General features: G+C 47.1%; 1 protein-coding gene across 1 annotated transcript in view; it reads right to left on the bottom strand.

Annotated features, from left to right (window-relative positions):
* Positions 1 to 27,827, bottom strand: part of LOC308676813 (SNF-related serine/threonine-protein kinase-like) — a gene marked incomplete at both ends in the record, with an annotated part of 69,794 nt that overhangs the window by 22,407 nt on the left and 19,560 nt on the right. Inside the window, one exon of the mRNA XM_081342842.1 lies at positions 14,312 to 14,443. Coding sequence (XP_081198968.1) covers positions 14,312 to 14,443 — 132 coding nt within the window. The remainder of the gene's footprint in view (positions 1 to 14,311; positions 14,444 to 27,827) is intronic.

Raw genomic sequence — 27,827 nt, 5'->3', positions numbered from 1 at the left:
TATTTTCAGGGAAACATGGTATCAGGGTGATCAGCCTGGCCGGGCGCACCACCCCGGCACACGCACAAGAGGCAGTGAGAGTGCGGGGGCAGATGGTGTCTGGCAGCAGCTGCAGCCCACTGGCCCCTTGGCACAGTGCAGGTAAGTCCGAGTGCGGAGGCAGAGGCAGGGGTGAGGCAGGTGATCCGGACATGCTGTGTGGCTGCCTGGCTCGCTGGAGGCTCGTGTGGCAGCACTGGCAGCAGGCGGAGGCAGAGGCACGGGGGGAGGCAGGTGATCTGGACATGCCATGTGGCTGCCTGCTTTGGCACAGCTGTGGGTAAGCCAAGAGACGGTGGGACAGATTGGGTGCCACGTCAGGATTGCCTGTCCCTCCCATACCTGTGCCTGCTGGTGCCGCACGAGCCTCCCGCAAGCCAGGAGCCTATGCAGTGTGCCCAGATCACCTGCCTCTGCCTCCCGGTGCCTCTGTCTCCTGCTGGTACCACCGCATGAGCCTTCTGCAAGCCAGGCAGCCGCGCAGTGTGTCCAGATCACCTGCCTCCCAACTGCCTCTGCTTCTGCACTCGGACTTACCTGTGCTGCACAGTCTGCGGCTGCTGCTGGACACCATCAGCCCCTGTGCGCTCGCTGCCTCCTGTGTTGGCCATGCCCAACCCTGGGCTTATATTTGGGGTAGGGCTTATATTAGGCACACCCTAAAAAATCAGGCTAGGGCTTATTTTCTGGGTGGGTCTTATTTTCAGGGAAACACGGTACTAGCCAGCATTGATTCCCATCCTGTGGCTCTCAAAAGAACTGCTAGAGCCTTCCTACGTGCAAGTGGGACAGGTGACTGACATCCCAGCCTGTAGGCAGGAAAATTGAAGAGAGAGCCAACTGTTCACTTTCCCAAAGGAAAAGTAGTGAGAACCACATAAAAAAAAATAGGTGAAAGAAAAATAATTGTATTGGCTTTCATGGAAATCACAGGTACCCCACAGTGCCATTTGAATATTTTTCATCAGTGAGGAATCAGATCAATTTGGAACTAGGTTGAGAATGAGACACCAGGTATCAGTTAATTTTTATGATTAGTAGATTTCCAGTTCAAACTTTAGGTGTGGAAACAACATTTGTTTCATTAACATTTTTACCTCCTCTGCCCTTGTCATGTTTTGATATTTATTACAACTGTGGCACATTTATTGCTTCAGAGCTACTTAAATACCTAAAAGTAGATAGTTTAGACTTGTTTTCATTGATTGTCTTACTGCTAATTTTAAATTTGGGTTTTTAAGAAATATGTCTCCAGTCAACCAATCTTATGCCTATATTTCAGAAGTTTATGCCTATATTTCAGAAGTTTATGCCTGGTCAGGTCAACATATTTCCAAGTGCATGCAGATTTGCACTCTAAAAATACACATAAGTTTTAATCCTATCCTCAGACTCGGCATCTCCCCATTCCTAATCTTCCCTATTAAAATCACACTCTCCAAAAGCACTTTAAACCTTTAAAAATTACCTTAAAAACAAACATCAATTTTGAGAACAGTGACATTGTAGGAAAATATAAGTATGGAGAAGGTTATCTTTCTCTCTGCTTAATTCCAACTGCAGTCATCCCAGTCACTACTTTGAATATATAAAATGTAGCTAACATGAAGTATTAGATCTAAACATATAATTGGAGTAGTATCTGACTTGTTAGATTTTTTTATTTACTAAAGAAACATTTCTTGCTTTATATAGCAATAGCACTTAGACTTATATACCACCTCATAGTGCTTTACAGCACTCTCTTTGCCGTTTAAAATGTCAGGATATTCCCCCCATTTTACCCACCTTGGAAGGATGGAAGCCTGAGTCAACCTTGAGCCAGTTGGGCAGAGTTAGTCTGCAATACTGCATTCTAACCACTTCGCCACCAGGGCTCTGTTTGACACAGTGTTTTAAAGACAGTGGCATTTTCCTGAACTCATTTGGGCTCTTTCTATATCGCAATATAAAATTAATTTTTGCCTCTATTATAATAGTTTTAAATAGTCTTCCTGAAGAGACTCTCCTAATTATATCTTCCAGTCATTTATTCTATTTGTACATTTAAATTAGTTTGATATTTTTAGACAGTTTATTTATTTATTTTGCTATCTCCTGTTTCTTCACACAAGCATTCTTCAAAAAAGGCTGCAATAAGATTTAAGTGTTACTATCTTTAACTGTCTTGTTTTTCTGTATCTCAAAATAAAAACCACAGTTCTGCTTTAAAAAATATTAGAAGACACGCTCTTATTTTGCATCCATCTTAAATTTAATGCCTCTATCAATAAATTTCAGCACCAGCACTTGTTAGCCTTGAAATTCATATAACATCTCTCATCCTGCAATTCATTCAGTTGAGCATACTGAACGGGAGCCCTTTACCTAAAAATCTATACATCTGATCTACAAGTGAAACTCGAAAAATTAGAATATCGTGCAAAAGTTCATTTATTTCAGTAATGCAACTTTAAAGGGGAAACTAATATATGAAATAGACTCATTACATGCAAAGCAAGATAGTTCAAGCCGTGATTTGTCATAATTGTGATGATTATGGCGTACAGCTCATGAAAACCCCAAATCCACAATCTCAGAAAATTAGAATATTGTGAAAAGGTGCAATATTCTAGGCTCAAAGTGTCCCACTCTAATCAGCTAATTAAGCCATTAACACCTGCAAAGGGTTCCTGAGCCTTTAAATGGTCTCTCAGTCTGGTTCAGTAGGAATCACAATCATGAGGAAGACTGCTGACCTGACAATTGTGCAGAAAACCATCATTGACACCCTCCATAAGGAGGGAAAGCCTCAAAAGGTAATTGCAAAATAAGTTGGATGTTCCCAAAGTGCTGTATCAAAGCACATTAATAGAAAGTTACGTGGAAGGGAAAAGTGTGGAAGAAAAAGGTGCACAAGGAGCAGGGATGACCGCTTCCGGTGGCTCCGCGGCGCCGGAGACAGCCTTCCCGGGCTGCCCGCCGCCCAGCTGTGTGATTTTTCGCCCGAAACAGCGCCGATCAGCTGTTCGGGCGAATTTGAAGCCCCCTCCTCGGGAGAAGAGGAGGGGGTGAGCCCCCAGGTAGGGGTTGAGTTCTCCGGGGCCGCCTGAGCTTGGAGCTTGGGCGGCTGAAGGATCGAACTCCCCCGCAGCCTGGGCTGCTCCCAGCTGGCTAGCGTCTCTGCTCCGGACTTCATGGAGCAGAGCCAGGCGTCTGCGACCATCCCTGCTTGAAGGAGAGACTATGAAAGGAAAAGAGCAGGCAGAGCAGTACAAGAGGGAAAGATGAAGAGATGAAAAGGATTATTTTATTTTACTCTCGAGCTTGATGGACTTTGCTTAAAACTTAAAGTGAAAGTGCGACACAATTGTAAGTAAAAGATGGCGTCTAAACCTCCCCCTAGAACTTTTCGGAGTGCTGGAAATTCTCCGGTGCAACAACAATCATTACTGCAGGCGTTGCATTCTCCAGATGTAGTGACATCGAAGGATCTTGAAAAACATACCCAGTTAATTTTGGAGTCAATGGGTGTTAAATTTGCACAGATGGAGGAGAAATTGGAGAAATTGGAGCAGAGAATGGAAGAAAGGATGGAACAGAAACTTAGAGAGATGAAGGTAGACATTTTGTCCTCAGTGCATAAAATAGCTAAATGTGTGGAGGTGCTGGATGACAAAGTGGAAGAACTGACTCAAAAGAATGCTATATTAGAAGCAAAAGTATTGGAAATTGAAGATTTCAAAGACAAAATGGATAGCGAACTGAGTTTGGCTCAATTTTATCAGATGCAGTTTGCTGTTAGAATTAGAGGCCTAAAAGAGAATATTAAGGAAGATTTAAAGCAGCTGGTTTCTGAGGCTTTTGAGGTGGTATTGAACCATCCAGCATCTGAAATAAAACAAGGCATGGACAAAGTGTTTCGTGTGAACTCGTGGATTGCTAAACAGAGAAAGCTGCCTAGAGATGTGGTGGTTTATTTTGTAAAAAGGGAAATTAGAGATGAAGTTATACAAGCTGCCTATGATACTAAAGTTGTGATTGCTGGTCAAGAAGTTTTGGTTCTAAAAGAAATTCCTCCAAAGATTTTAAAGAGAAGGAAGGACTTTATATTTCTTGTGCAAGAGCTCAAGCAAAGGGATATAAGGTTCAGATGGGAGATCCCAGCTGGGTTGAGCTTCATGTATGAAGGCAAAAGGTACTGTTTGGGTACTGTGAAGCAAGCGCATGATTTTTACAACAATGTTTTAAAAGCAACCCCATCAATACTTTTGGAAGCTGCAGAGGGATCTGGAGAAGGAGAACATCAAGAGGATGAAGATGGACAGATAGACGAGAATGGTACAGGAGGAGATCAAGCTGCAACTCTTTTGGATGATCCTAGAGAACAGAGGGTGACGCGTGCTGCCTTAAAACGCTCAAAAAAGAAAAGAAAATAGGTCTAGTAGAAATCTATGGAACTTCCACAACATACTGATAGTCAAGTGGTAGTTGTGTTTTTAAGAGTTTTGGGATGATATGTATGGTAACAGAATCTTTAATTTGGAATTAATGGACAATTTACTACAGAGGAAGAGGAAGAAAGTTTTGTGGGTTAATGTGGGTTAATTTGTGTAAGAATTATCTATTATAGCCTATTTTGGCTAGAGAGGTTAATAGGGATAGGTGTTTGTGATGTGTAAATGAGAATATGTTTAGGAAATAGTGAATTGTGGAAGAACATAGATGGGAATGACGCTAGTTTTCTTTTATTTTAGTTCTTTATACATATTTAGTATTATTAAGGATTGGTTTACTCTATATAAGCTAGAGAGTGATGGATTTTAGAGTTTATAATTGTTAGTATATGATTGTTTATGATTGCTTTTTAGATATATACCTTGTATTTTGCTCTGGGAAGTCGGGGGGGGGAGGGGGGGAGGAGGGGAAGTAGGGGGGGGAGGCAGGGGAGGGAGGAGGGAGAGGGGGAGGGGGGGATAGGGGGGAGGTAGGGAGGGGAGGAGGGAGGGGGAAGGGGGGGTTTTTTAAAGGAAAACTGTATTTTAAAACTTTTCAATAAAAAAAAAAAAAAAGGAGCAGGGATGACCGCAGCCTGGAGAGGATTGTCAGGAAAAGGTCATTCAGAAGTGTTGGGGACTTTCACAAGGAGTGGACTGAGGCTGGAGTCAGTGCATCAAGAGCCACCACACACAGACAGATCCTGGACATGGGCTTCAAATGTCGTATTCCTCTTGTCAAGCCGCTCCTGAACAACAAACAACGTCAGAAGCGTCTTACCTGGGCTAAAGAAAAACAGACCTGGTCTGTTGCTCAGTGGTCCAAAGTCCTCTTTTCTGATGAGAGCAACTTTTGCATCTCATTTGGAAACCAAGGACCCAGAGTCTGGAGGAAGAATGGAGAGGCACACACTGCAAGATGCTTGAAGTCCAGTGTGAAGTATTAGGCATATGGTGTTAGCCTACAATGTTGGGTTGAAAATATATTAACCATGATGTTATGTCTTTAAGATGTTAATTGGCCAATGGGTGTGTATGTGTTCTCATGGCCATAAGAGGGAGCTAGTAACGTAGCTTCTTTCTCTCTCTGAATTGACTGCTCTCTACTATTACTCTTTTTGCTCTGTTACTGTGATAAACCTGAACTGTGTATTGACCTCTGGACCGGTAAGAAGACTTTGTATTTTGGATTACTCCTTGGACCGTTGCTATTGTGTATGACCTGGACTGTTTATTTTTGACTGTGCATTTTTATTTTTACATCACCTTAAAGTAAACTACTTTTTGCTTTTACAACTCAGTGTACTCTTGTGTTTACTGTGTGACTCTTACTGCTCTCAGTACCCTTCCTTGTCTGTGCAACTCTTTGGTAGCACAAGGAGACCTCTGCACAACAAATTCCTTAACATGAAGTTTCCACAGTCTGTGTTGATTTGGGGAGCCATGTCATCTGCTGGTGTTGGTCCACTGTGCTTCATTACGTCCAGGGTCAACGCAGCCGTCTACCAGGAGATTTTGGAGCACTTCATGCTTCCTTCCGCAGACGAGCTTTATGGGGATGCTGATTTCATTTTCGAGCAGGACTTGGCACCTGCCCACACTGCCAAAAGCACCAAAACTTGGTTCAATGACCGTGGGATTTCTGTGCTTGATTGGCCAGCAAACTCGCCTGACCTGAACCCCATAGAGAATCTACGGGGCATTGCCAAGAGAAAGATGAGAGACATGAGACCGAACAATGCAGAAGAGCTGAAGGCCGCTATTGAAGCATCCTGGTCTTCCATAACACCTCAGCAGTGCCACAGGCTGATAGCTTCCATGCCATGCCGCATCGAGGCAGTAATTGCTGCAAAAGGGGCCCAAACCAAGTACTGAGTACATGCTTATACTTTTATACTTATACTTATACCAAGTACATGCTTATACTTTTCAGAGGTCCGATATTGTTCTATGTACACTCCTTGTTTTATTGATTGCATGTAATATTCTAATTTTCTGAGATTGTGGATTTGGGGTTTTCATGAGCTCTACGCCATAATCATTACAATTATGACAAATCACAGCTTGAACTATCTTGCTTTGCATGTGATGAGTCTATCTCATATATTAGTTTCCCCTTTTAAGTTGCATTACTGAAATAAATGAACTTTTGCACAATATTCTAATTTTTTGAGTTTCACCTGTATATTCACTATGAGAAACAATGTATTATTATTATTTTTTTTTATTGAAAAGTTTTAAAATACAATTTTCCTTTAAAAATCCCCCCTTCCCCCTCCCTCCTCCCCCCCCTACCTCCCCCCCTCCCCCCCGACTTCCCAGAGCTAAATACAAGGTATATATATAAAAAGCAATCATAAACAATCATATACTAACAACTATAAACTCTAAAATCCATCACTCTCTAGCTTATAAAGGATAAAACAAGCCTTAATAATATTGAGTATGTATAAAAAGAAACTAAGATAAGAAAAGAGAAAAAAAAACGAAAGAAGACTTATTCAAATGCTACATAAAACTTCTTAACCCTATACTTGTTCTGGATAAACTCAATCCATTTTGTCCATTCCATAATATAGCGTTCTTGCGAATGATCTTTCAAATAAGCCGAAATCTTCGCCATCTCTGCCAGGTCTGAAACCTTTAAAGTCCACTCTTCTATGGTCGGCAGTTCCTCTTTCTTCCAATATTGGCCTATCAAAAGTCTTGCCGCCGTGATTAAGTTCAACATCAACTTGGTGTCCACAACTGTAGCGTCTGCAATTATTCCCAACAAAAAAAGTTGCGGACAAAACTTTATCCTCTGTTTAAAAATCTTCTGCATATTCCACCAGACTTTTATCCAAAAAGCCTTAACCTTCTTACATGTCCACCATATGTGAAAGTATGTTGCATCTTCATCACCACACCTCCAACATTTAGGCTGATAATTCGGATACATACTTGCAAGCTTTTTAGGATCTAAATGCCATCTATAAAACATTTTGTAAAAGTTCTCTCTTAGATTTTGAGCTTGAGTAAATTTCACGTTCCTCACCCAAATCTTTTCCCACGTGTCCATTGTGATAACTTCCTGGATGTTTTGGGCCCATTTTATCATACAATCCTTAACAAGTTCTGTTTCTGAGTCAATCTCTATCAATGCAAGATATATCCGTTTGATATGTGCTGATCCCTGATTTTTAATTTGCTTTATCAAATTTTCATCAGTCATTGTAAATCCATTTTTCTGGTCTTCTTTCCACCTGGCCCGTAACTGAGTATATTGAAACCAATTTTGAACAACCTTCTCTTCTCGCAAGAGGCTATATGATTTCAAACACCAAACATTTCTTTCCAAACTGAGGATCTCCTTGTACGTAGTCACATCATGTTTAAAGCCAGCATGTATATTTTCTATTGCGTGTTTTGGAATTGCCCACAATGGTATCTTGCAACTTAACTTATGTCTATACTTCTTCCAAACTCTCAGCAATGCCTGCCTTAAAATATGCACCCTAAACACGTTGTCTACCTTCTTATCATACAACAAATATGCATGCCAGCCAAACAACAAATCATGGCCCTCAAGATTTAATAACCTCCCTTGCGTCAAATTAATCCAGTCACTTATTCCTACTAATGCAGCAGCTTCATAATATAATTTAAAATTAGGCAATTTAAGGCCACCTCTCTCACGAGTATCCTGCATAATCTTAAGTTTAACTCGTGGTTTTTTCCCTGCCCACACAAATTTATTGATACCTCGCTGCCATTCCTCCAGATTAGAATCTTTCTTAAGAATCGGTATCATTTGAAACAGAAATAAAAATTTAGGCAGGACATTCATTTTTACTGCTGCAATCCGTCCCAACAAAGACAATTGCAATTTTTCCCAACTCTCCAATTATTTTTGAATTTTCCCCCATAGCTTTTCATAATTATTTTTATATAGCTTTGTATTAGAGGGCGACAAAATCACCCCCAGATACTTAACCCTTTTAACAATCTCAAATCCAGTTAATCCTTCTAAGAGGGCCTTTTGCGGTGATGTCATATTTTTGGCCAAAATTTTTGTTTTTTGTACATTAACCTTAAATCCAGAAACCTTCCCATATTGTGTTATTATCTCCATCAGGTCCACAACAGAGTTCTCTGGCTGGGTCACTGTAACAACCAGATCGTCTGCGAATGCTCTCAATCTGTAGTCCTGATCTCCAATTTGAATCCCCTTAATTTTTTCCGAATTCCGAATTTTAACCAATAATATCTCTAATGTCAACACAAATAACAAGGGCGATAACGGACAGCCTTGCCTTGTGCCCTTCTCAATATTACATGCTTCTGTCAAGCTATTATTAACTATAATTCGGGCAGTTTGTTTTTGATATAATGCCCTAATCGGTTGTAAAAAATTTTCCCCAAAATCCATTTTTTCTAAAACTTTCAACAAAAATTTCCAATTCAATTGATCAAAAGCTTTTTCAGCATCTAAAAAAATTAGCGCCGCAGGGATCTGGTTGTTCCTTTCCAAAACCTCTAACACATCAACTATATGCCTCACATTATTTTTCATTTGCCTACCACTAATAAACCCCGTTTGATCCCCATGAATCACCTGTTGCAGAACCCTCATCAGTCTATTAGCCAAAACCTTAGCAAATATCTTGTAATCTGTGTTTAAAAGCGATATCGGTCTATAATTTTTAACTTGAGTAGCATCTTGGTCTTCCTTCGGAATCAAAGAAATAAAAGCAGTTCTCCAAGACGGTGGCACCTTTCCCCCCCTCTGAATTGTCTGGAACAGTTCCTTTAACGGTTTTATCATTTCTAATTGTAAATTTTTGTAATAGGCCGCAGTCAAGCCATCCGTACCTGGTGCTTTATCCACCTTCAATTCCTTAATTGCTGAAAAATTTTTTTCTTCTGTGATCAGTTGATTAATCCCTTCCTTTTGTACTTGCGTAAGAACCGGGATGCTAGCATTTTCCAGATATATATCAATGTCTTTTTCATTAATTTTCTCCTTAGCATATAATTTAGAATAAAAATCCACAAAAGCGTCCTTGATAAGGTCCTGTTGAAACACAACCCTTCCTTTATGCTCAATCTTGTCTATATTAGAAGCCCTTTGTTTTTTCCTCAATCTATAAGCTAACCATCTACCTGGTTTATTAGCGTTGCAAAAAGTATTATGCCTGGCAAACCGCAGATTGGTTGCCACTTGGTCAGCCATTAATTTATCAAATTGTCCTCTTAACAATTTAATAGCCTCCTTAGTCTTCACATCCTCTGAGTTCAAAATCAAAGCCTTTTCTTTTTCCTTTATTTCGTTCTCCAGTTCTTTCCTCCTAGCTTCCACAACACGTCTATGTCTGTTATTCATATATATCAACACCCCTCTCATGTATGCCTTGCTAGCATCCCACACCATATCCATAGAGGTACCTTTGTTCATATTAGTTACAAAAAAATCCTTCATCCGCTGTTTGCATTCTTCCACATTTTTCTGATTTCTAAACAAATTCTCATTTACGCGCCACGAGCGCCTATCTCTTTTCTCCTTATCAATCTCTAACCAAACTGGACTATGATCAGAGATAGTTCTTGCACAAATCTTCACCTTTTTAGTCCTCAAAAAAAAGTCATTAGTCACCAAAATAAAATCAATCCTCGAAAAAGATTGATGTCTATCAGAATAAAAAGTATAATCCTTTTCCCGCAAGTGTCTCTCACGCCAAATATCTCGCAATTCCAAGTCATCCTTCATTTCAAAAAAAGATTTAGGCAGTCTAGCATGACTTGGAATGCGCTTAAAAGCTCCAGCCTTATCCATCTGTACATCCAAAACACCATTCCAGTCCCCCATAAAAATAAAAGATTTATAATCCAACTGGGTAAGTTTTGTATGAAGTAAACTAAAAAAGTCAGCCTGTTGTTGTTGTTGATTAGGGGCATACAGTCCAACTAAAAGCGTCTTTTTGCCTTCTAGCAACAAATCTATCAATACGTATCTTCCATGCTTGTCTGCTTCAACTAAGTCCGCTGTTATGGCACTTTTAACATAAACAACCACTCCATTTTTCTTATTCATTGCAGAGGCAACAAAGTGCGTGCCCAGTCTTGAGTTCAATAAAAACTTTTGGTCCATAGCCCTAATATGCGTTTCTTGCAAACATATAACATCTATCTTGAATTGTTTTAAATATTGAAACACTTTCTTTCTCTTCTGTGGTGAATTTAGTCCATTAACATTCCAAGTCAAAAATTTAGTTGCCATGCATATCCTCCCAAAGCTCTTGAAGCACTGCTTTGATAGGACTATCTTCCTTAGGCCGTGCTCCTCCCACTGCTTGGCTATGAGTACGTTGTGAAGATTCTGAAGACTTTTGCTGGTCTTGTTCTTTTATTTTCTTTGCTCTTTTTAAAGCAGCACGCGTTACCCTTTGCTCTCTAGGATCATCCAAAGAAGTTATAGCTTGATCTCCTCCAGCACCATTTTCCTCTGTTTCCTCCTCTTGATGTTCTCCTTCACCTTCTCCAGATCCCTTTGCAGCTTCCAGAAGTGTTAATGGGGTTGCTTTTAAAACAGTATTGTAGAAATCACGCGCTTGCTTCACAGTAATCAACCGATACCTTTTGCCTTCATACATCACCATCAGCCCATCTGGAATCTCCCATCTAAACCTTATATCTCGTTGCTTGAGCTCTTGAACAAGAAATGTGAAGTCTTTCCTTCTCCTTAAAATCTTTGGAGGGATTTCTTTTAAAACCAAGACTTCTTGATCAGCAATCACAACTTTAGCATCATAGGCAGCTTGTATAACTTCATCTCTAATTTCTCTTTTTGCAAAGTAAACCACCACATCTCTAGGCAACTTTCTCTGTCTGGCAATCCATGAGTTAACACGGAACACTTTATCCATAGCTGCTCTTATTTCAGATGCTGGCTGGTTCAACACCACTTCAAAAGCCTCAGAAACCAGCTGCTTTAAATCTTCCTTAATGTTCTCTTTTAAACCTCTGATTCTAACAGCAAACTGCATCTGGTAATATTGAGCAAGGCTTAACTCCCTTTCCATTTTGTCTCTTAAATTTTCATTCTCCCGTACTTTAACTTCTAATATTGCATTCTTTTGAGTCAGATCATCCACTTTTTCATCTAAATCCTCCACACATTCCGCCACTTTATGCACTGAGGACAAAATGTCTACCTTCATCACGCTGCACTTCTGTTCCATCCTCTCTTCTAATCTCTCCTCCAGTTTCTCCAATTTCTCCTCCATCTGTGCAAATTTATCACCCATTGATTGGTTAATTGATTCCAAAAGTACCTGGGCATGTTTATCCAGCGCATCTCGTAAATCCTTTGGTGTCAATACATCAGGAGGATGCAGCGCCTGTAACGATGATTGTTGCACCGGAGAAGATCCACCACTCCGAAGAGTTTTAAGGGGAGGTTTAGCCGCCATCTTTTACTTTTCAATTGTGACGCACTTTCACTTAAAGTTTAAAAAGTCCATCAAGCTCGAGAGTATAATAAAATAATCCTCTTCACCTTTCCCTCTTGTACCGCTCTGCCTGCTCCTTTAATCCATAGTCCTTTCTTCAGGCAGGGGTGGTCGCAGACGCCTGGCTCTGCTCCAAGAATTCCGGAGCAGAGACGCTGGCCAGCTGGGAGCAACCCAGGCTTCGGGGGAGTTCAATCCTTCAGCCGCCCAAGCTCCAAGCTCAGGCGGCCCCGGAGAACTCTACCCCTACCTGGGGCCTCACCCCCTCCTCTTCTCCCGAGGAGGGGGCTTCTAATTCGCCCGAACAGCTGATCGGCGCTGTTTCGGGCGAAAAAACAACAGCTGAGCCGCGGGCAGCCCGGGAAGGCTGTCTCCGTCGCCGCGGAGCCACCGGAAGTCAACAATGTATTATTATTGAATGAGGACACAGACTGCTAAAGAGATTTACCATTTTCCATAGCCAACACCTTTTCAAATATGCACTGCTTATTTTTCAGAAGCTGTAAGTTTGTTATACTGATAATTGAATCTGTTTTACAATGTAAAAGTTTAAAAATGTACATTTAAAATAAAAAGGCTGTGAACCCTCTTAAAGAATTTAGATACAAATAATAAAGGTGGGATAAAAATAAATGATGTACAGTTGCAAGAAAAAGTATGTGAACCCTTTGGGATTACGTGGAGTTTTGCATGAATTGGCCATAAAATGCGCTCTAAACGTCATGTAAGTCACAACAATAGAAAAACACAGTCTGCTTAAAATAATACTACACAAACATTAGCTGTTGTCATGTTTTAATTGAAGATAAGATGGAAACATTCACAGTGCAGGGTGGAAAAAGTATGTGAACCTTTGGCCTTAATAACTGGTTGACCCTCCTTTGGCATCAATAACCTCAACCAAACGTTTCCTGTAGTTGCAGATCAGACCTGCACAACGATCTGGAATAATTTTGGACCACTCCTCTGCACAAAACTGTTTCAGTGTAGCAATATTCTTGGGATGTCTGGTGTGAATCACTCTCTTAAGGTCATGCCACATCATTTCAATCGGGTTGAGGTCAGGACTCTGACTGGGCCACTCCAGAAGGCGTATTCTGTTCTGTTGAAGCCATTGTTTTGTTGAATTACTTGTATGCTTTGGGTCATTGTCCTGTTGCATCACCCATCCTCTGTGGAGCTTCAGTTGGTGGACAGATGGTCGTACGTTTTCCTGCAAAATGTCCTGATAAACTCTGGAATTCATTTTCCCATCAATGACAACAATCCGTCCAGCCCCTGAGGCAGCAAAGCAGCCCCAAACCATGATGCTCCCTCTGCCATGTTTTACAGTGGGGATGAGGTTTTGATGTTGGTGTGCTGTGCCTTTTTTTCTCCACATATAGTGTTGTGTGTTTTTCCCAAACAACTCAATTTTGGTTTCATCTGTCCACAGTATGTTTTGCCAGTAGTGCTGTGGAACATCCAGGTGCTCTTTTGCAAACTTCAAATGTGCTGCAATATTTTTTTTGGACAGCAATGGCTTCCTCCGTGGTGTCCTCCCATGTACTCCATTCTTGTTTCATGTTTTCCTTATTGTAGATGTGTCAACAAAAATGTTAGCATGTGCCAGAGATTTCTGTAGGTCTTTAGCTGACACTCTAGGATTCTTCTTTACCTCATTAAGCATTATGCGCTGTGCCCTTGCAGTCATTTTTACAGGACGACCACGCCTAGGGAGAGTAGCAACGGTGCTAAACTTTCTCCATTTGTAGACAGTCTGTCTTACCATGGACACATGAACATCAAGGCTTTTGGAGATACTTTTGTAACCCTTTCCAGCTTCATGCAAGTCAACAATTCTTGATCGTAGGTCTTCTGAGAGCTCTTTTCTGCGAGGCATGGTTCACATCAGACAGTGCTTCTTGAGACCAGTAAACCCAAAACAGGTGTGTGTTTTTAAAGGGCAGGACAGCTGTCAGCAACACATCCAATATCATCACACTGGTTGGAGTCAAGGTTGGCTCACTCCTGGCTCCAATTATTTCTTGGAGAAGTCATTAGGCTAGGGGTTCACATACTTTTTCCACCCTGCACTGTGAATGTTTCCATCTTATGTTCAATTAAAACATGACAAAAGCTAATGTTTGTGTAGTATTATTTTAAGCAGACTGTGTTTTTCTATTGTTGTGACTTACATGACGTTTAGAGTGCATTTTATGGCCAATTCATGCAAAACTCCACGTAATCCCAAAGGGTTCACATACTTTTTCTTGCAACTGTAAATAAATAAATAAATTGTACAATTTGTAGAATCTTAATTCTTACCTAAATTGTGCTTTTATATTGCTTGGACTTGATCTGGTTTGTATTTCTTTCTCTTGTTTCTCTCTTAAAATCCGCTCTGCTAGTAAAAAATAGGTAGCAGTGATATGATTGTATTTGTTAGTTTCCAGAGCCCTGAAGAAATGAAACATATATTAATCGTTTCCACAAACTGGACATAACACCAACAGAACGTATCATGTTCCTTAACAGAAAAGTGGAAAAGTACATCAGTACAGAAATTTGTACTCTGGACCAGGGGTTTTCAACCCGTGGTATGCATACCACCAGTGGTATGCAAGCACCTGGCTGGTGGTATGGGCCGACTGTCTTGGTCGCCTTCCTCCCCCCCGCTCGGCTCCTGCCCAGCTCACTTGCTTGTGGAAAACATGCTGCTTGGCAGCAGCCTGCAGAAACCCTATTGAACGTGCCCTGCAGGAGGGCGCGCAAAGAGCGCAAGTGCAGAGCAGGGCCCCGCCCTCCCCAGGGACACATTATGCAGTAACTGGATTGACTTCTTCTCGTGCATGCGGGCCAGTGGGATCCATGTTGACCGTCCCCCCCTCTTCTTACTTCACAAGCAAGCGCGAGTCTGATAGGGGACAGAGCCGTCCACTCCCTTGGCAGGAAGGGGTTTGAGACTGCTCGCGTCACGGCCCTGAGCGCCAACATCACAATCGCCCCCTCCTTCTTTTCCCCCTTCTCTCTCTCTCTCTGTTGCATCACTCTCTTCCATCTTCTTTTCCTCTCCCCTCCCCCACGACCTTGCGATACCCCTCACGGCCCTCACATTGCCTCCCAGGGCTCAAGACTTTTCCCCCTCTCCTCTTCCTGAGGCGCTCGACTTTACGGAGGGGAAAGCAAAGTGGCCAAATGGCGCATGCCCTCCCAGAGGACTCATCCCACGGCAGCAGGTGGGAATTGAGGCCGTTTGTTTTGCTGACGCGCGCCAGATGAAGCCAACAGAATGTGGGTGTGGAGGGAGAAATGTGCCCGCCTGACTCCCTCCCCCCCACTGTTTCGCAGCATTTAACCCTTCCCCATTTCCGCGATGGCCGGCCTGCCCATCCACCAGTTTCCACTTCCGGGCTGGGAGAAGCGCACGGTGTTGCCTGTATCGCAGGCTTAAAGTGTGAAACAGCCAGGCTCTTGACTGACTGATCGCCTTTCTCCTCCCCCCCATCTTTTCGGGGTTTTTTTTTTAACTCGCCGCTTTAGAGGCAGTGTAAAGGCAAACTCCAGGAAGCGCGCACGGGGCGATTGTCTTGGCCGCCTTCCTCCCTCCGCTCTGCTTTTATTCCTGCCCTTTCCTCAACAGCCTTGAACGCATGATGAGGAGGTGCAGGGGCGTCCGGCCCTTTTTCTTTCTGTCGTCACCACCGCCAGCGTCATGTTTAAAGAACTGTTGCCACCGCCCTCCCCTCAACCTGCTGCGCCTTCCTTGGGGCCCCCTCCTCCGACCACGCCACTGCTGTTTTCTGCAAGCGAGCTGGGCAGGAGCCCAGGAGACAATGGCGCTTGTGGCTTTTCTGCAGCGCAGAACCGAGGGCTGCTTTGTTCCCACTCGGCCTCTCGCAGAACCCGGGCTGCCTGCACTGGCAGGAAACGCAGCGCTTCTTTTTCCGCAGCAGTGGAGCACAGGCATCGCTTGGCGGCGACTCTGCGAGATGTGTCTTTGCAGTGGGATTCCCCTTCCGTTAGATATCTAAGGTTTGAAAGGCAAGCTGCTCCCGGGGCATAAAAGTAGAGGGTCCTGAGGAGAGCCCAGGATCAGCACGCGCAGCTCCAGATGATTGGGGTGTCAGGCGGCCTAACGGAGTTTTCAGGCAGAGATTCACCTGGAGCTGCGCGAGGCATTGCCTGGGTTCTGCTGAAGGGGAGGAAAGAGATGATATTGAAGGGGGTGGGGGAAGAGATATTAAAGGATAGGACTACCTGTACTTTATCACTTTTTTCCGGGTTTTTTTTTGGGGGGGGTGTCAAGTTTTTGACACCTTGCTAGGCGACTGGTGGTACTTGAATATTGCCATATTCTAAAAGTGGTACAATCGGTGAAAGGTTGAAAAGCCCTGCTCTACACATCTTGACAAATGGCCACTTGATTACTAAAGACTAGTGCATTATTACAGTAAATTCAATAATCGCACAATGTGTCAAGTTTGGGAAAAAAACTCCATGCTGTTTCAGATTCTTTCTTTCCTTGATTTGCCAACACAGACAGGAGGAGGAGAATGGAATGTGGGTTGTATATGCAGCTGTAGAGATTGTTTTGGAAACTGAAGGTTCTTTCTCATAATAATTGTCTGATGCTTAATTGGGTAATGTGACCTGCACTGTCAGGGGGAGGAAGGGAGTTGCTATGCTTTGAATATACAGGTGAAACTCGAAAAATTAGAATATCGTGCAAAAATTCATTTATTTCAGTAATGCAAGTTAAAAGGGGAAACTAATATATGAGATAGACTCATTACATGCAAAGCAAGATAGTTCAAGCCGTGATTTGTCATAATTGTGATGATTATGGCGTAGAGCTCATGAAAACCCCAAATCCACAATCTCAGAAAATTAGAATATTACATGCAATCAATAAAACAAGGAGTGTACATAGAACAATATCGGACCTCTGAAAAGTATAAGCATGCGTATGTACTCAGTACTTGGTTTGGGCCCCTTTTGCAGCAATTACTGCCTCGATGCGGCGTGGCATGGAAGCTATCAGCCTATGGCACTGCTGAGGTGTTATGGAAGACCAGGATGCTTCAATAGCGGCCTTCAGCTCTTCTGCATTGTTCGGTCTCATGTCTCTCATCTTTCTCTTGGCAATGCCCCATAGATTCTCTATGGGGTTCAGGTCAGGCGAATTTGCTGGCCAATCAAGCACAGTAATCCCACGGTCATTGAACCAGGTTTTGGTGCTTTTGGCAGTGTGGGCAGGTGCCAAGTCCTGCTTGAAAATGAAGTCAGCATCCCCATAAAGCTCGTCTGCGGAAGGAAGCATGAAGTGCTCCAAAATCTCCTGGTAGACGGCTGCGTTGACCCTGGACTTAATGAAGCACAGTGGACCAACACCAGCAGATGACATGGCTCCCCAAATCAACACAGACTGTGGAAACTTCACAATGGACTTCAAGCATCTTGCAGTATGTGCCTCTCCATTCTTCCTCCAGACTCTGGGTCCTTGGTTTCCAAATGAGATGCAAAAGTTGCTCTCATCAGAAAAGAGGACTTTGGACCACTGAGCAACAGACCAGGTCTGTTTTTCTTTAGCCCAGTTAAGACGCTTCTGACGTTGTTTGTTGTTCAGGAGCGGCTTGACAAGAGAAATATGACATTTGAAGCCCATGTCCAGGATCCGTCTCTGTGTGGTGGCTCTTGATGCACTGACTCCAGCCTCAGTCCACTCCCTGTGAAAGTCCCCAACACTTTTGAATGGCCTTTTCCTGACAATGCTCTCCAGGCTGCGGTCATCCTTGCTGCTTGTGCACCTTTTTCTTCCACACTTTTCCTTTCCACGTAACTTTCTATTAATGTGCTTCGATACAGCACTTGGAGAACATCCAACTTCTTTTGCAATTACCTTTTGAGGCTTTCCCTCCTTATGGAGGGTGTCAATGATGGTTTTCTGCACAACTGTCAGGTCAGCAGTCTTCCCCTTGATTGTGATTCCTCCTGAACCAGACTGAGAGACCATTTAAAGGCTCAGGAACTCTTTGCAGGTGTTATGGCTTAATTAGCCGATTAGAGTCGGACACTTTGAGCCTAGAATATTGCACCTTTTCACAATATTCTAATTTTCTGAGATTGTGGATTTGGGGTTTTCATAAGCTGTATGCCATAATCATCACAATTATGACAAATCACGGCTTGAACTATCTTGCTTTGCATGTAATGAGTCTATCTCATATATTAGTTTCCCCTTTTAAGTTGCATTACTGAAACAAATGAACTTTTGCACGATATTCTAATTTTTCGAGTTTCACCTGTAGGCAACTAACAAAGTTTCCACATACTGGCATTCAATAGACTCTGATAGGCTACCCAAAATGTGTTTAGCACAACAGGTAAGTATGGCTCAGCCCAATTCCTGGGTAAGCCAATTTACCAAAGTTATTTCACAGTACAGGTAATCCCCGAGTTACAATCATTCTGCAACATTTACCCTATTCCCCCCCTCCCCACAACTGCTTAACCCTCCCATCTTGCCGTGCCAGACTCACTTACCTTGCAAAAATCTCTCTCCTCTCTGCTGCGGTTTTTTTGCCTTTGAGGGAGAGGAGAGTCTGTGGAAGCTCTTGGGCACCGTAATATCACACGAGTTCAGGCACCCATCCTCTTTTGCAGAGAATGGGTGCCTGAACTCTTGTGAGATCACGGTCCCCAGAAACTTTCATTCTCAGCACAAAAAGTGTTTGTGATGCGTGTCTCCTGCTCCTCCCCCCCCAAACTCCTTTCCACCACCACCGGAACACTTTTCGCCCAGACGGAGACTGGAAGCTTCGTCTGCTTGCAAATGGGGCACTTGGAAACAGAGCAATTCTCTCCGTTTCCAAGCGCCCCATTTGCAAGCAGACAAAGCTTCCAGTCTCCATCAATTCTCTGTCCAGGTGAAAAGTGTTTGGGTGCCTATGGAGTGCTTAGAAACAGAGTGATTCGCACAGTTTCCAAGTACCCTGTTTGCAAGCAGACAAAGCTTCCAGTCTGCATCAGTTCTCCATCTGGGCGAAAAGTGTTTGGGTGCCTATGGAGCGCTTGGAAACAGATTAAATTGCTCCATTCCCAAGCGCCCCATAGGCGCCCAAACACTTTTCACCCAGAGACCTGATGGAGACTGGAAGGTTTGTCTGCTTGCAAATGGGGTGCTTGGAAACGGAGCGACTCCCTCTGTTTCCAAGCACCCAATTTGCAGGCAGACAAACCTTCCAGTCTCCCTCTGGGCGAAAAGTGTTTGGCTGCCTATGGGGCACTTGGGAATGGAGTGATTCGCTCCATTTCTACGCACCCCATAGGCGCCCAAACACTTTTCGCCTGGACAGAGAACTGAGAGAGACTGAAAGCTTCATCTGCTTGCAAATGGGACGCTTGGAAATAGAGCGATTCACTCCATTTCCAAGTGCCCCACTTGCACAATGATAAAGCTTTCAGTCTCCATCAGGTCTCTGGGTGAAAAGTGTTCTGGTGGTGGCAGAAAGGAGTTGGGGAGGAGCAGGCACTGCAAACACTTTTCACTCCCAGGAGCCTCCATCGACTCTCCCTGAAAGGCAAAGAAACCGTAGCAGAGAGGAGACAGATCTTTGCAAGGTAAGTGAGTCCGGCACAGCAGGAAGGAAGGGGGAAGCATGAGTTATCTTAATGGGTCAGGGAGGCCTTGGGGGCCTGTTCCATCACTAGCCCCCCCATGGCCTTCCCCACCCTGAGATACCTCTTGTATACTTAACAAACCGCACATTCAATTAGCGAATGCATGGGCAAAAGCCGGGAGTGATCTTGTTCAAGGTACAAGATTCACTCCTACGAATCCTCGAGTTACAAATGGAATGGGTAGGTTCCATTACATTAGTAAGTCGAGGACTACCTGTATAGGTTTTCCACTCAGTATTTATTATTATTATTATTATTATTATTATTATTATTATTATTATTATTATTATTATTATTATTATTATTATTATTATTAATTTTATTTATATACCGCCCTTCTCCCGAAGGACTCAGGGCGGTGAACAAGGCAATACATATTAAAAAACAAGATACAAAAATTAAAAACGATTAAACAAAATGCCCATGAATAAGTTAAAACACATTAAAAAGTAAGTTAAAACAGATTAATAAAACCCAACCCCATCCCATCAGGCCAGGCCAGCTTGTTCGAAAAGGTAGGTTTTGAGATCGCGCCGGAAGGAGCGGAGGTCAGGCGCCATCCGGAGCTCGACCGGAAGATGGTTCCATAAATCCGGCGCGCCCACAGAGAACGCCCTCCCCCTGGGGGCCACCAGTCGACATTCTTTGACCGGTGGCACCCTGAGGAGGCCCTCTCTGTGGGAGCGTACTGGGCGGAGGGAAGTTGACGCCGGCCGCAGGTGCTCCCCAAGGTATTCCGGACCCATGCCATGTAGGGCTTTGTAGGTCATTACCAACACCTTGAATCTCACCCGGAAGACAACTGGAAGCCAATGCAGCTCGCGGAGCAGAGGTGTAAAATGGGAGTGTCGGGAAACTCCCAACACAACTCTCGCGGCTGCATTCTGTACCAGCTGGAGCCTCCGAGTGGTCTTCAAGGGTAGCCCCATGTAGAGAGCGTTTCAGTAGTCCAGACGCGAGGTCACGAGGGCGTGAGTGACCGTACGTAAGGCATCCCGGTCTAGATAGGACCGCAACTGGCACACCAGGCGAACCTGGGCGAAGGCCCCCCTAGTCACAGCTCCTATATGGTCTTCTAGAGAAAGCTGTGAATCTAGGAGGACTCCCAAGTTGCGAGCCTTATCTACGGGGGGTAATAACTCACCCCCCATAGAGAGAGATGGGATATCCTGAATATCCCGGGATGCCGGTACGCACAGCCACTCGGTCTTGTCAGGGTTGAGTCGAAGCCTGTTTCTCCCCATCCAGACCCGAACCGCCTCCAGGCAGCGGGACATCACGTCGAGGGCATCACTGGGGTGGTTTGGGGTCGAAATGAAAAGCTGGGTATCATCAGCATAGTGATGATACCCAACTCCAAAACCACGAATGATCTCACCCAGCGGTTTCATGTAGATGTTGAACAGGAGGCGAGAGGACCGACCCCTGAGGGACTCCACAAGTGAGAGGCCTCGAGGTCGACCTCTGCCCCCCTGCCAACACCGACTGCGAGCGTCCCAGGAGATAGGAGGAGAACCACTGAAGTACCGTGCCTCCCACTCCCAATCCCCTGAGACGCCGCAGCAAGATACCATGGTCGATGGTATCGAAAGCCGCTGAGAGGTCTAATAGGACTAGGACAGAGGAATATCCCCTGTCCCGGGCCCTCCAGAGATCATTCACCAGCGTGACCAATGCCGTCTCTGTGCTGTACCCGGGCCTGAAGCCCGATTGGTATGGGTCTAGATAATCCGCTTCATCCAGAACCAGAGGAAGCTGATGCGCCACCACACTCTCAACAACCTTCGCAAGAAAGCGAAGGTTGGAGACCGGACGAAAGTTATTTAACACAGCTGGGTGCAAGGCAGGCTTCTTGAGGAGAGGTCTCACCACCGCCTCCTTCAAGGTGGCGGGGAAACTACCCTCACTCAAAGAGGCAGATATAACCGCCTGGAACCAGCCTCGTGTCCCCTCCCGGGCTGCATAAACCAGCCAGGAAGGGCACGGGTCCAATAAACATGTGGTGGAGCTCAGCCTCCCCATAATCCTGTCTACTTCCTCCAGAGTTACAGGATCGAACTCCTCCCAGATCACATTGACAAGATCACCCGTGTCCTGATCGTCCGACTCTGCCCAGTCGGAGTCCAAATCGGTCCGAATCCGAGCGATTTTATCCAACAGATGTTGACTAAACTCCTCGGCACGCCTGTTCTGAACCAGCCAACTACCGGCCTTGTAATAAGGCAAACCCCTGTTCAAGCAGTAGAGACTGGAGAGCGTCTGAGGCTGCAAAGCGTCTGCCAAGTTTAATTCACAAGCAAAACAACAGAACAAGAAACCAAAAGCACAGGAACTTGAATCCTCAAGCGGAAGGGTTGCTTTCAGCAACCAGCCCCTCCCCAAACACTCCTTTTATTTAGAGTTCAGGGCGTGGTCTCCCTGTGCCTCCTCCCGAGGAGTCCCACAGCCTTTCTTTGTTTGTTCCTGCTTGACTGCCTCCTGCGTCGGGCGTCCTTGAACAGGGCCAGCTGTGGGTCATCATCCTCCGCACTATCGGGCTCACGCAGCTGAGAAGAGGGCCCCGGCTGGGAGCTCTGCCAAGCCGGCAAGCCATCATCAGCCGGTTCGTCTTCCACACCCTCCTCCTCCCCCTTATCTGAGTCATCCGATACATCCGAGCCGGCTGCCGGGCCCACAGGCTGGCCCTGAGTCACAACACTATCCCGCACCGCAGGGCCCTTCCCCCGGGGCTGCCGATCCGGATGCGGTCGGGATGGGAATTGTTCGTGAAACGCTGTCACCAACGCAGGGGCATGAACGGCGGTCGCGTCTTCCCATGTGAAGTCCTCCGGCCCGTACCCTTTCCACTCGATCAGGTACTGGAAGCGACCTTTCAGCCAGCGGGAATCCCTGATGCTGGCGACCTCGTACTCGGGGGTGCTGCCGCCATCGCGAGGTCCTGATGGGGGAGGTTCCGCTTGGCGAAGTGGACAAGCCGGTTGTTCGGGGACCAACAAGGACCGATGGAAGACGGGGTGCACGCGCAGGGAACGTGGCAGAGTTAAACGATAGGCGACCAGGTTGATGACGGCCTCGACTGGGAACGGTCCAAGGTAACGGTGGTCCAGCTTCCTCGCCGGCCGAGTGGATGGTAGGTTCCTGGTGGACAGCCAGACCCGATCCCCCACCGATAGTGGAGGCGTATCCCTTCTCGACCGATCGGCGAACCTCTTGTAGTCGGCCTTGGCCTTCTCCAGCTGCCGTCGCACCAACCGATGGATCGCCTGTAACTCCGCCATGAATTTGTTCGCTGCCGGCTCCGGTGAGTCCACGGGAGAAAGGGGGAAAAACCGGGGGTGATAACCCACGTTGGCCAAGAACGGTGTCATCTGCGTGGAGGTGTGCTGCGAGTTGTTAAAGGCAAACTCGGCTATGGCCAAATAGTCCACCCAATTGTCCTGCTGCAGGTTAACGTAGCAGCGCAGATACTGCTCTAAGATGCCGATGACCTTCTCGGTACCCCCGTCAGTCTGAGGATGATGCGCGGACGAGAGGCAAACCTTAATGTCCAACGCCCGCACCAACTCCTGCCAGAAGCGGGCTGTAAACTGGGCCCCCCTATCGGAGACGACTCTATCGGGAAGGCCGTGCAGCCGGAACACCTGTTGGATGAACATGCGACTAGTGGCGCGAGCTGACGGTAAGCCGCGACAGGGGATGAAGTGCGCCATCTTGGTCAACATGTCCACCACCACAAACACTGTCGTGAAGCCGGAGGATGGGGGTAGATCCGTCAGAAAGTCCATGGACACAGCCCCCCAGGGTCTCTTGGGTGTTGGCAAAGGCTGCAGTAAACCAGGCGGGGCCCCTGTCGCTGACTTGGCCTGCCTGCATGGGACACAGGAGGTGACATAAGACTGGACATCGTGTCGGACTCGGGGCCACCAGAAGGTACGGGAGACCAGGTTCAGAGTCTTGAACAGGCCAAAATGCCCCGCAGCCGGGTTATCATGACACTGGCTGAGGACGAGTCCCCTGAGTGGCCCTCCTGGTACATAGAGCCGGTCACGATAATACAGGAGTCCATCCGTGACCGACCAAGGCGAATCTGGCCCCACCTCTTCCTTCCGCTGAGCCACCCACGCCTCCTGCTGCTGCGCCTCCCGGATCCGAGCCCGTATATCCACCGGCTCCCGCACCGCAGCAAAAGACTCGACGGGGATCACTGTCCTGGGCGGAAGCTTGTCTTCCACTCGGGTGTACTCGGGCTTCCTGGACAGAGCATCCGCTCTCTGGTTGTGCCCGCTTGGTATGTACCGCACCCGGAAGTCAAACCTCGCAAAGAAGAGGGACCACCGGATCTGGCGTTGGTTCAAATTCCGAGCGGTCTGCAGGCTTTCCAGATTCTTGTGGTCCGTCCGGACCTCGATTTGATGCCGCGCCCCCTCCAGATGATGCCTCCAAGCCTCGAACGCCGCCTTGATGGCCAGCAGCTCCTTCTCCCAGATGGTATAGTTGCGCTCCGAGGGATTCAATTTCCGAGAGTGATACGCGCAAGGGAAAAGGGTACCGTTGGGCGTCGCTGCCTGGAGTAACACGGCCCCAATGGCAATGTCAGAGGCGTCCGCCTCCACGACAAACGGCCGTTGCGGGTCAGGATGCTTCAAGATGGGCTCCTTCATGAAGGCGTCCTTCAAAGCTTGGAACGCCTGTTGTTCGGGGGCGTTCCACTGGAACCGAGTCTTCTTCTGCAGGAGCCGGGTGAGGGGGGCTGTCAAGGCAGCAAAGCCAGGGATGAATGTTCGATAGTAGTTGGCAAATCCAAGAAGTCGCTGAACATCCTTCACGCGACGCGGGGGTTGCCAACTCTGCAACGACTCCACTTTACTCGGTTCCATGGCGATGCCCTCAGGAGAAATGCGGTGACCCAGGAAATCGATGGTCACCTGGTAGAACTGGCACTTCTCCAACTTGGCAAACAGCCGATGTTTCCGGAGGCGCTGCAGGACCTGACGGAGATGCTGATGATGCGCTTCACGCGACGGGGAGTAAATCAGGATGTCGTCCAGGTAAATTACGACAAACTGGTCCAACAGATCTCGAAAGATGTCGTTCATAAAATGCTGAAACACAGCGGGGGCGTTGGTCAGGCCAAACGGCATCACCGTGTACTCGAAATGTCCATAGCGAGTACCAAACGCCGTCTTCCACTCATCACCCGGCCGAACCCTGACGAGGTTGTAAGCTCCACGCAGGTCCAGTTTCGTGAAGATCTTAGCCTCCCGGAGTCGGTCCAAGAGCTCGGGGATGAGGGGCAGCGGGTAGCGGTTACGCACCGTGATGGCGTTGAGTTTCCGGTAGTCACAGCAAAGCCGTAACTCGCCCGACTTCTTTTTGACGAAGAGCACGGGCGCAGACACTGGCGAGGACGAGGGCCGGATGAAACCACGAGCCAAATTCTTTGTCAGGAAGTCCCGCAATGCAGCCAACTCAGGCTCCGACATGGAGTACAAACGCCCCACTGGGAGAGGCGCATCTGGGACTAGATCAATGGAACAGTCATAGGGCCTGTGCGGGGGTAATTGGTCCGCCTCTGACTCGCTGAACACATCAGCAAAGTCGGACAGTTCGGGAGGCAAGGAAACCTCTGGGGAACCCACCACCTGGCCGGCACAGATATGGCGGGTGTGGTCCACGCACTGCAAACTTGGGAAGGTGACCAAGTTCTGAGACCAATAGATCTGTGGATCATGCGCCCGGAGCCACGCCACTCCCAAGACCACGGGGAAGTGCAGATCCGAAGTGATGTAGAACTGGATGGCCTCCACATGGGAACTGATGGCCATACACACTGGTTGCGTGGCGGCCGTAATAGGCCCAGACAGGAGCACTCGACCATCAATAGTCTCCACTAGCATGGGCGGATCCACCGGACACTGGGGAACAGCCCATTTGGCCACGAAGGCCGAGTCCATAAAGTTAGTGGTAGCCCCAGAGTCAATTAAGGCATGGACCGGAATCCCCTCTGGCTTGCCAGGAAGGATCAGACGTGCCTCCAAAATCAAATGCCGTGGAGGTTCACAGGTACCGTCGGAATGGCGTCGCTCGGCGTGGTCGTGGTGGGTCGCCCGATCTATCACACCGTCTAGATCGGGCTCGGGCCGTTTCCCGACAGCAAAGCAGGGGACTTTCTCGGGGCCGGCTTGGTCACTGATGCCCGCTGACGCTTCTTTGGGCAAGAAGCAGCCAAATGTCCAGGGTCCCCACAGTAAAAACACAACCCCCCCGATCGTCGTCTGTCCATTTCCGTCACCGATAGACGGGACCTGGCGGCACCCAGCTCCATTGGCTCCTCCCTCTGGACTGGGGGCACACGCTCAACAGGAGCGGCAGGGGTCTGTGGGGTGGCACGGCGACTCTTTCGCTGCTGCAGCCGGGCATCGATCCGCAGACAAAGATGGATCAGCCCATTCAGGTCTGAGGGAATGTCCACGCGGGCCAGCTCATCCAACATCTCCTCCGACAAGCCATCCTGGAAGGCATCCACGAGCGCAGCCTCATTCCAGGCGAAATCCTGGCTAAGCAGCCGGAAATCGCTGATATAGGCCTGTAGGGGGCGTTGACCCTGCCTCAAAGCTTTCAGGCGTCGGGTGGCAGTCTGCGCCTTAATCGGGTCCTCGTACATGAGGCGCAAATGGTCACAAAACCCCCCAAAGTTATCCAACAAAGGGCTAGGCTGTGCCAGCAGAGGCGTGCCCCAACGAGCTGCATCCCCCGACAGAAGGCTCAACACGAATCCCACCTTATCTCGGTCAGTGGGGAAATCAGCTGCTCTCACGCTGATAAAAAGCTGGCATTGTCCCAGGAAGGCAGGAAACAGTTCTGGGTTGCCAGCAAACTTATCCGGCATAGCTATCTGACATTTCCTCCTGGGTGGGGGTGCAGCATGTACCTGACCTTGCAGTTGAGCCACCTGAGCTGCCAGCAAAGTGAGTTGCTGGGTGAGCTGAGCATTCTCGGCAAGAAGCTGCTCCATCGTAGTAGTAAGGGGTGGGAGGCTGAAAGCAAACTGTTCTGAACCAGCCAACTACCGGCCTTGTAATAAGGCAAACCCCTGTTCAAGCAGTAGAGACTGGAGAGCGTCTGAGGCTGCAAAGCGTCTGCCAAGTTTAATTCACAAGCAAAACAACAGAACAAGAAACCAAAAGCACAGGAACTTGAATCCTCAAGCGGAAGGGTTGCTTTCAGCAACCAGCCCCTCCCCAAACACTCCTTTTATTTAGAGTTCAGGGCGTGGTCTCCCTGTGCCTCCTCCCGAGGAGTCCCACAGCCTTTCTTTGTTTGTTCCTGCTCGACTGCCTCCTGCGTCGGGCGTCCTTGAACAGGGCCAGCTGTGGGTCATCATCCTCCGCACTATCGGGCTCACGCAGCTGAGAAGAGGGCCCCGGCTGGGAGCTCTGCCAAGCCGGCAAGCCATCATCAGCCGGTTCGTCTTCCACACCCTCCTCCTCCCCCTCATCTGAGTCATCCGATACATCCGAGCCGGCTGCCGGGCCCACAGGCTGGCCCTGAGTCACAACAACGCCCCTGCAAGGGTTCCTCACTCACCTCCTGATTGAGGAGGGAGCGGGTCACCCTAAACAGGGCGGTCGGGCGGTTGTCTGCGGACGCGATAAGGGTAGCGAAGTAATTAGACCTCGCCACCCTTATCGCTGCGAGATAAGACCTAATATGGGTTCTTAGTCGCAATCGGTCGGATTCAGATCGGCTGGACCTCCAACCGCTCTCTAGGCCCCGTCTCCGACGCTTCATCTCCCGGAGCTCCGCAGAGAACCATGGAGCCCACTGGGATCTGCGCCGGGTCAGGGGCCGCAAGGGTACAACTCGGTCAAGTGCCTCCGTGGCCGTCCTTTCCCAGGCTTCCACTAAGGCATCTGCCGAGCTGTGAGCAGAGGAGGCAGGTGGGGACCCCAGCACTGCCTGGAACCTCTCAGGGTCCATTAAGCGCCTGGGGCGGAACCATCTAGTTGGCTCAACACACCCATGGTGGGGAGTGGCAAAACGGAAGACCAGCCGCAGGAGATGATGATCGGTCCATGACAGGGGCATAACAATTGGGGAGCCCCCACCAAGATCACCTAACCACCGTCCAGATAGAAAAACCAAATCCAGGGTGTGACCT

Source organism: Vipera berus, assembly GCF_964194415.1.
Source record: "Vipera berus genome assembly, chromosome: W".
NCBI classification, from domain to species: Eukaryota; Metazoa; Chordata; class Lepidosauria; order Squamata; family Viperidae; genus Vipera; species Vipera berus.
This window is presented reverse-complemented; position numbering and strand designations above follow the sequence as displayed.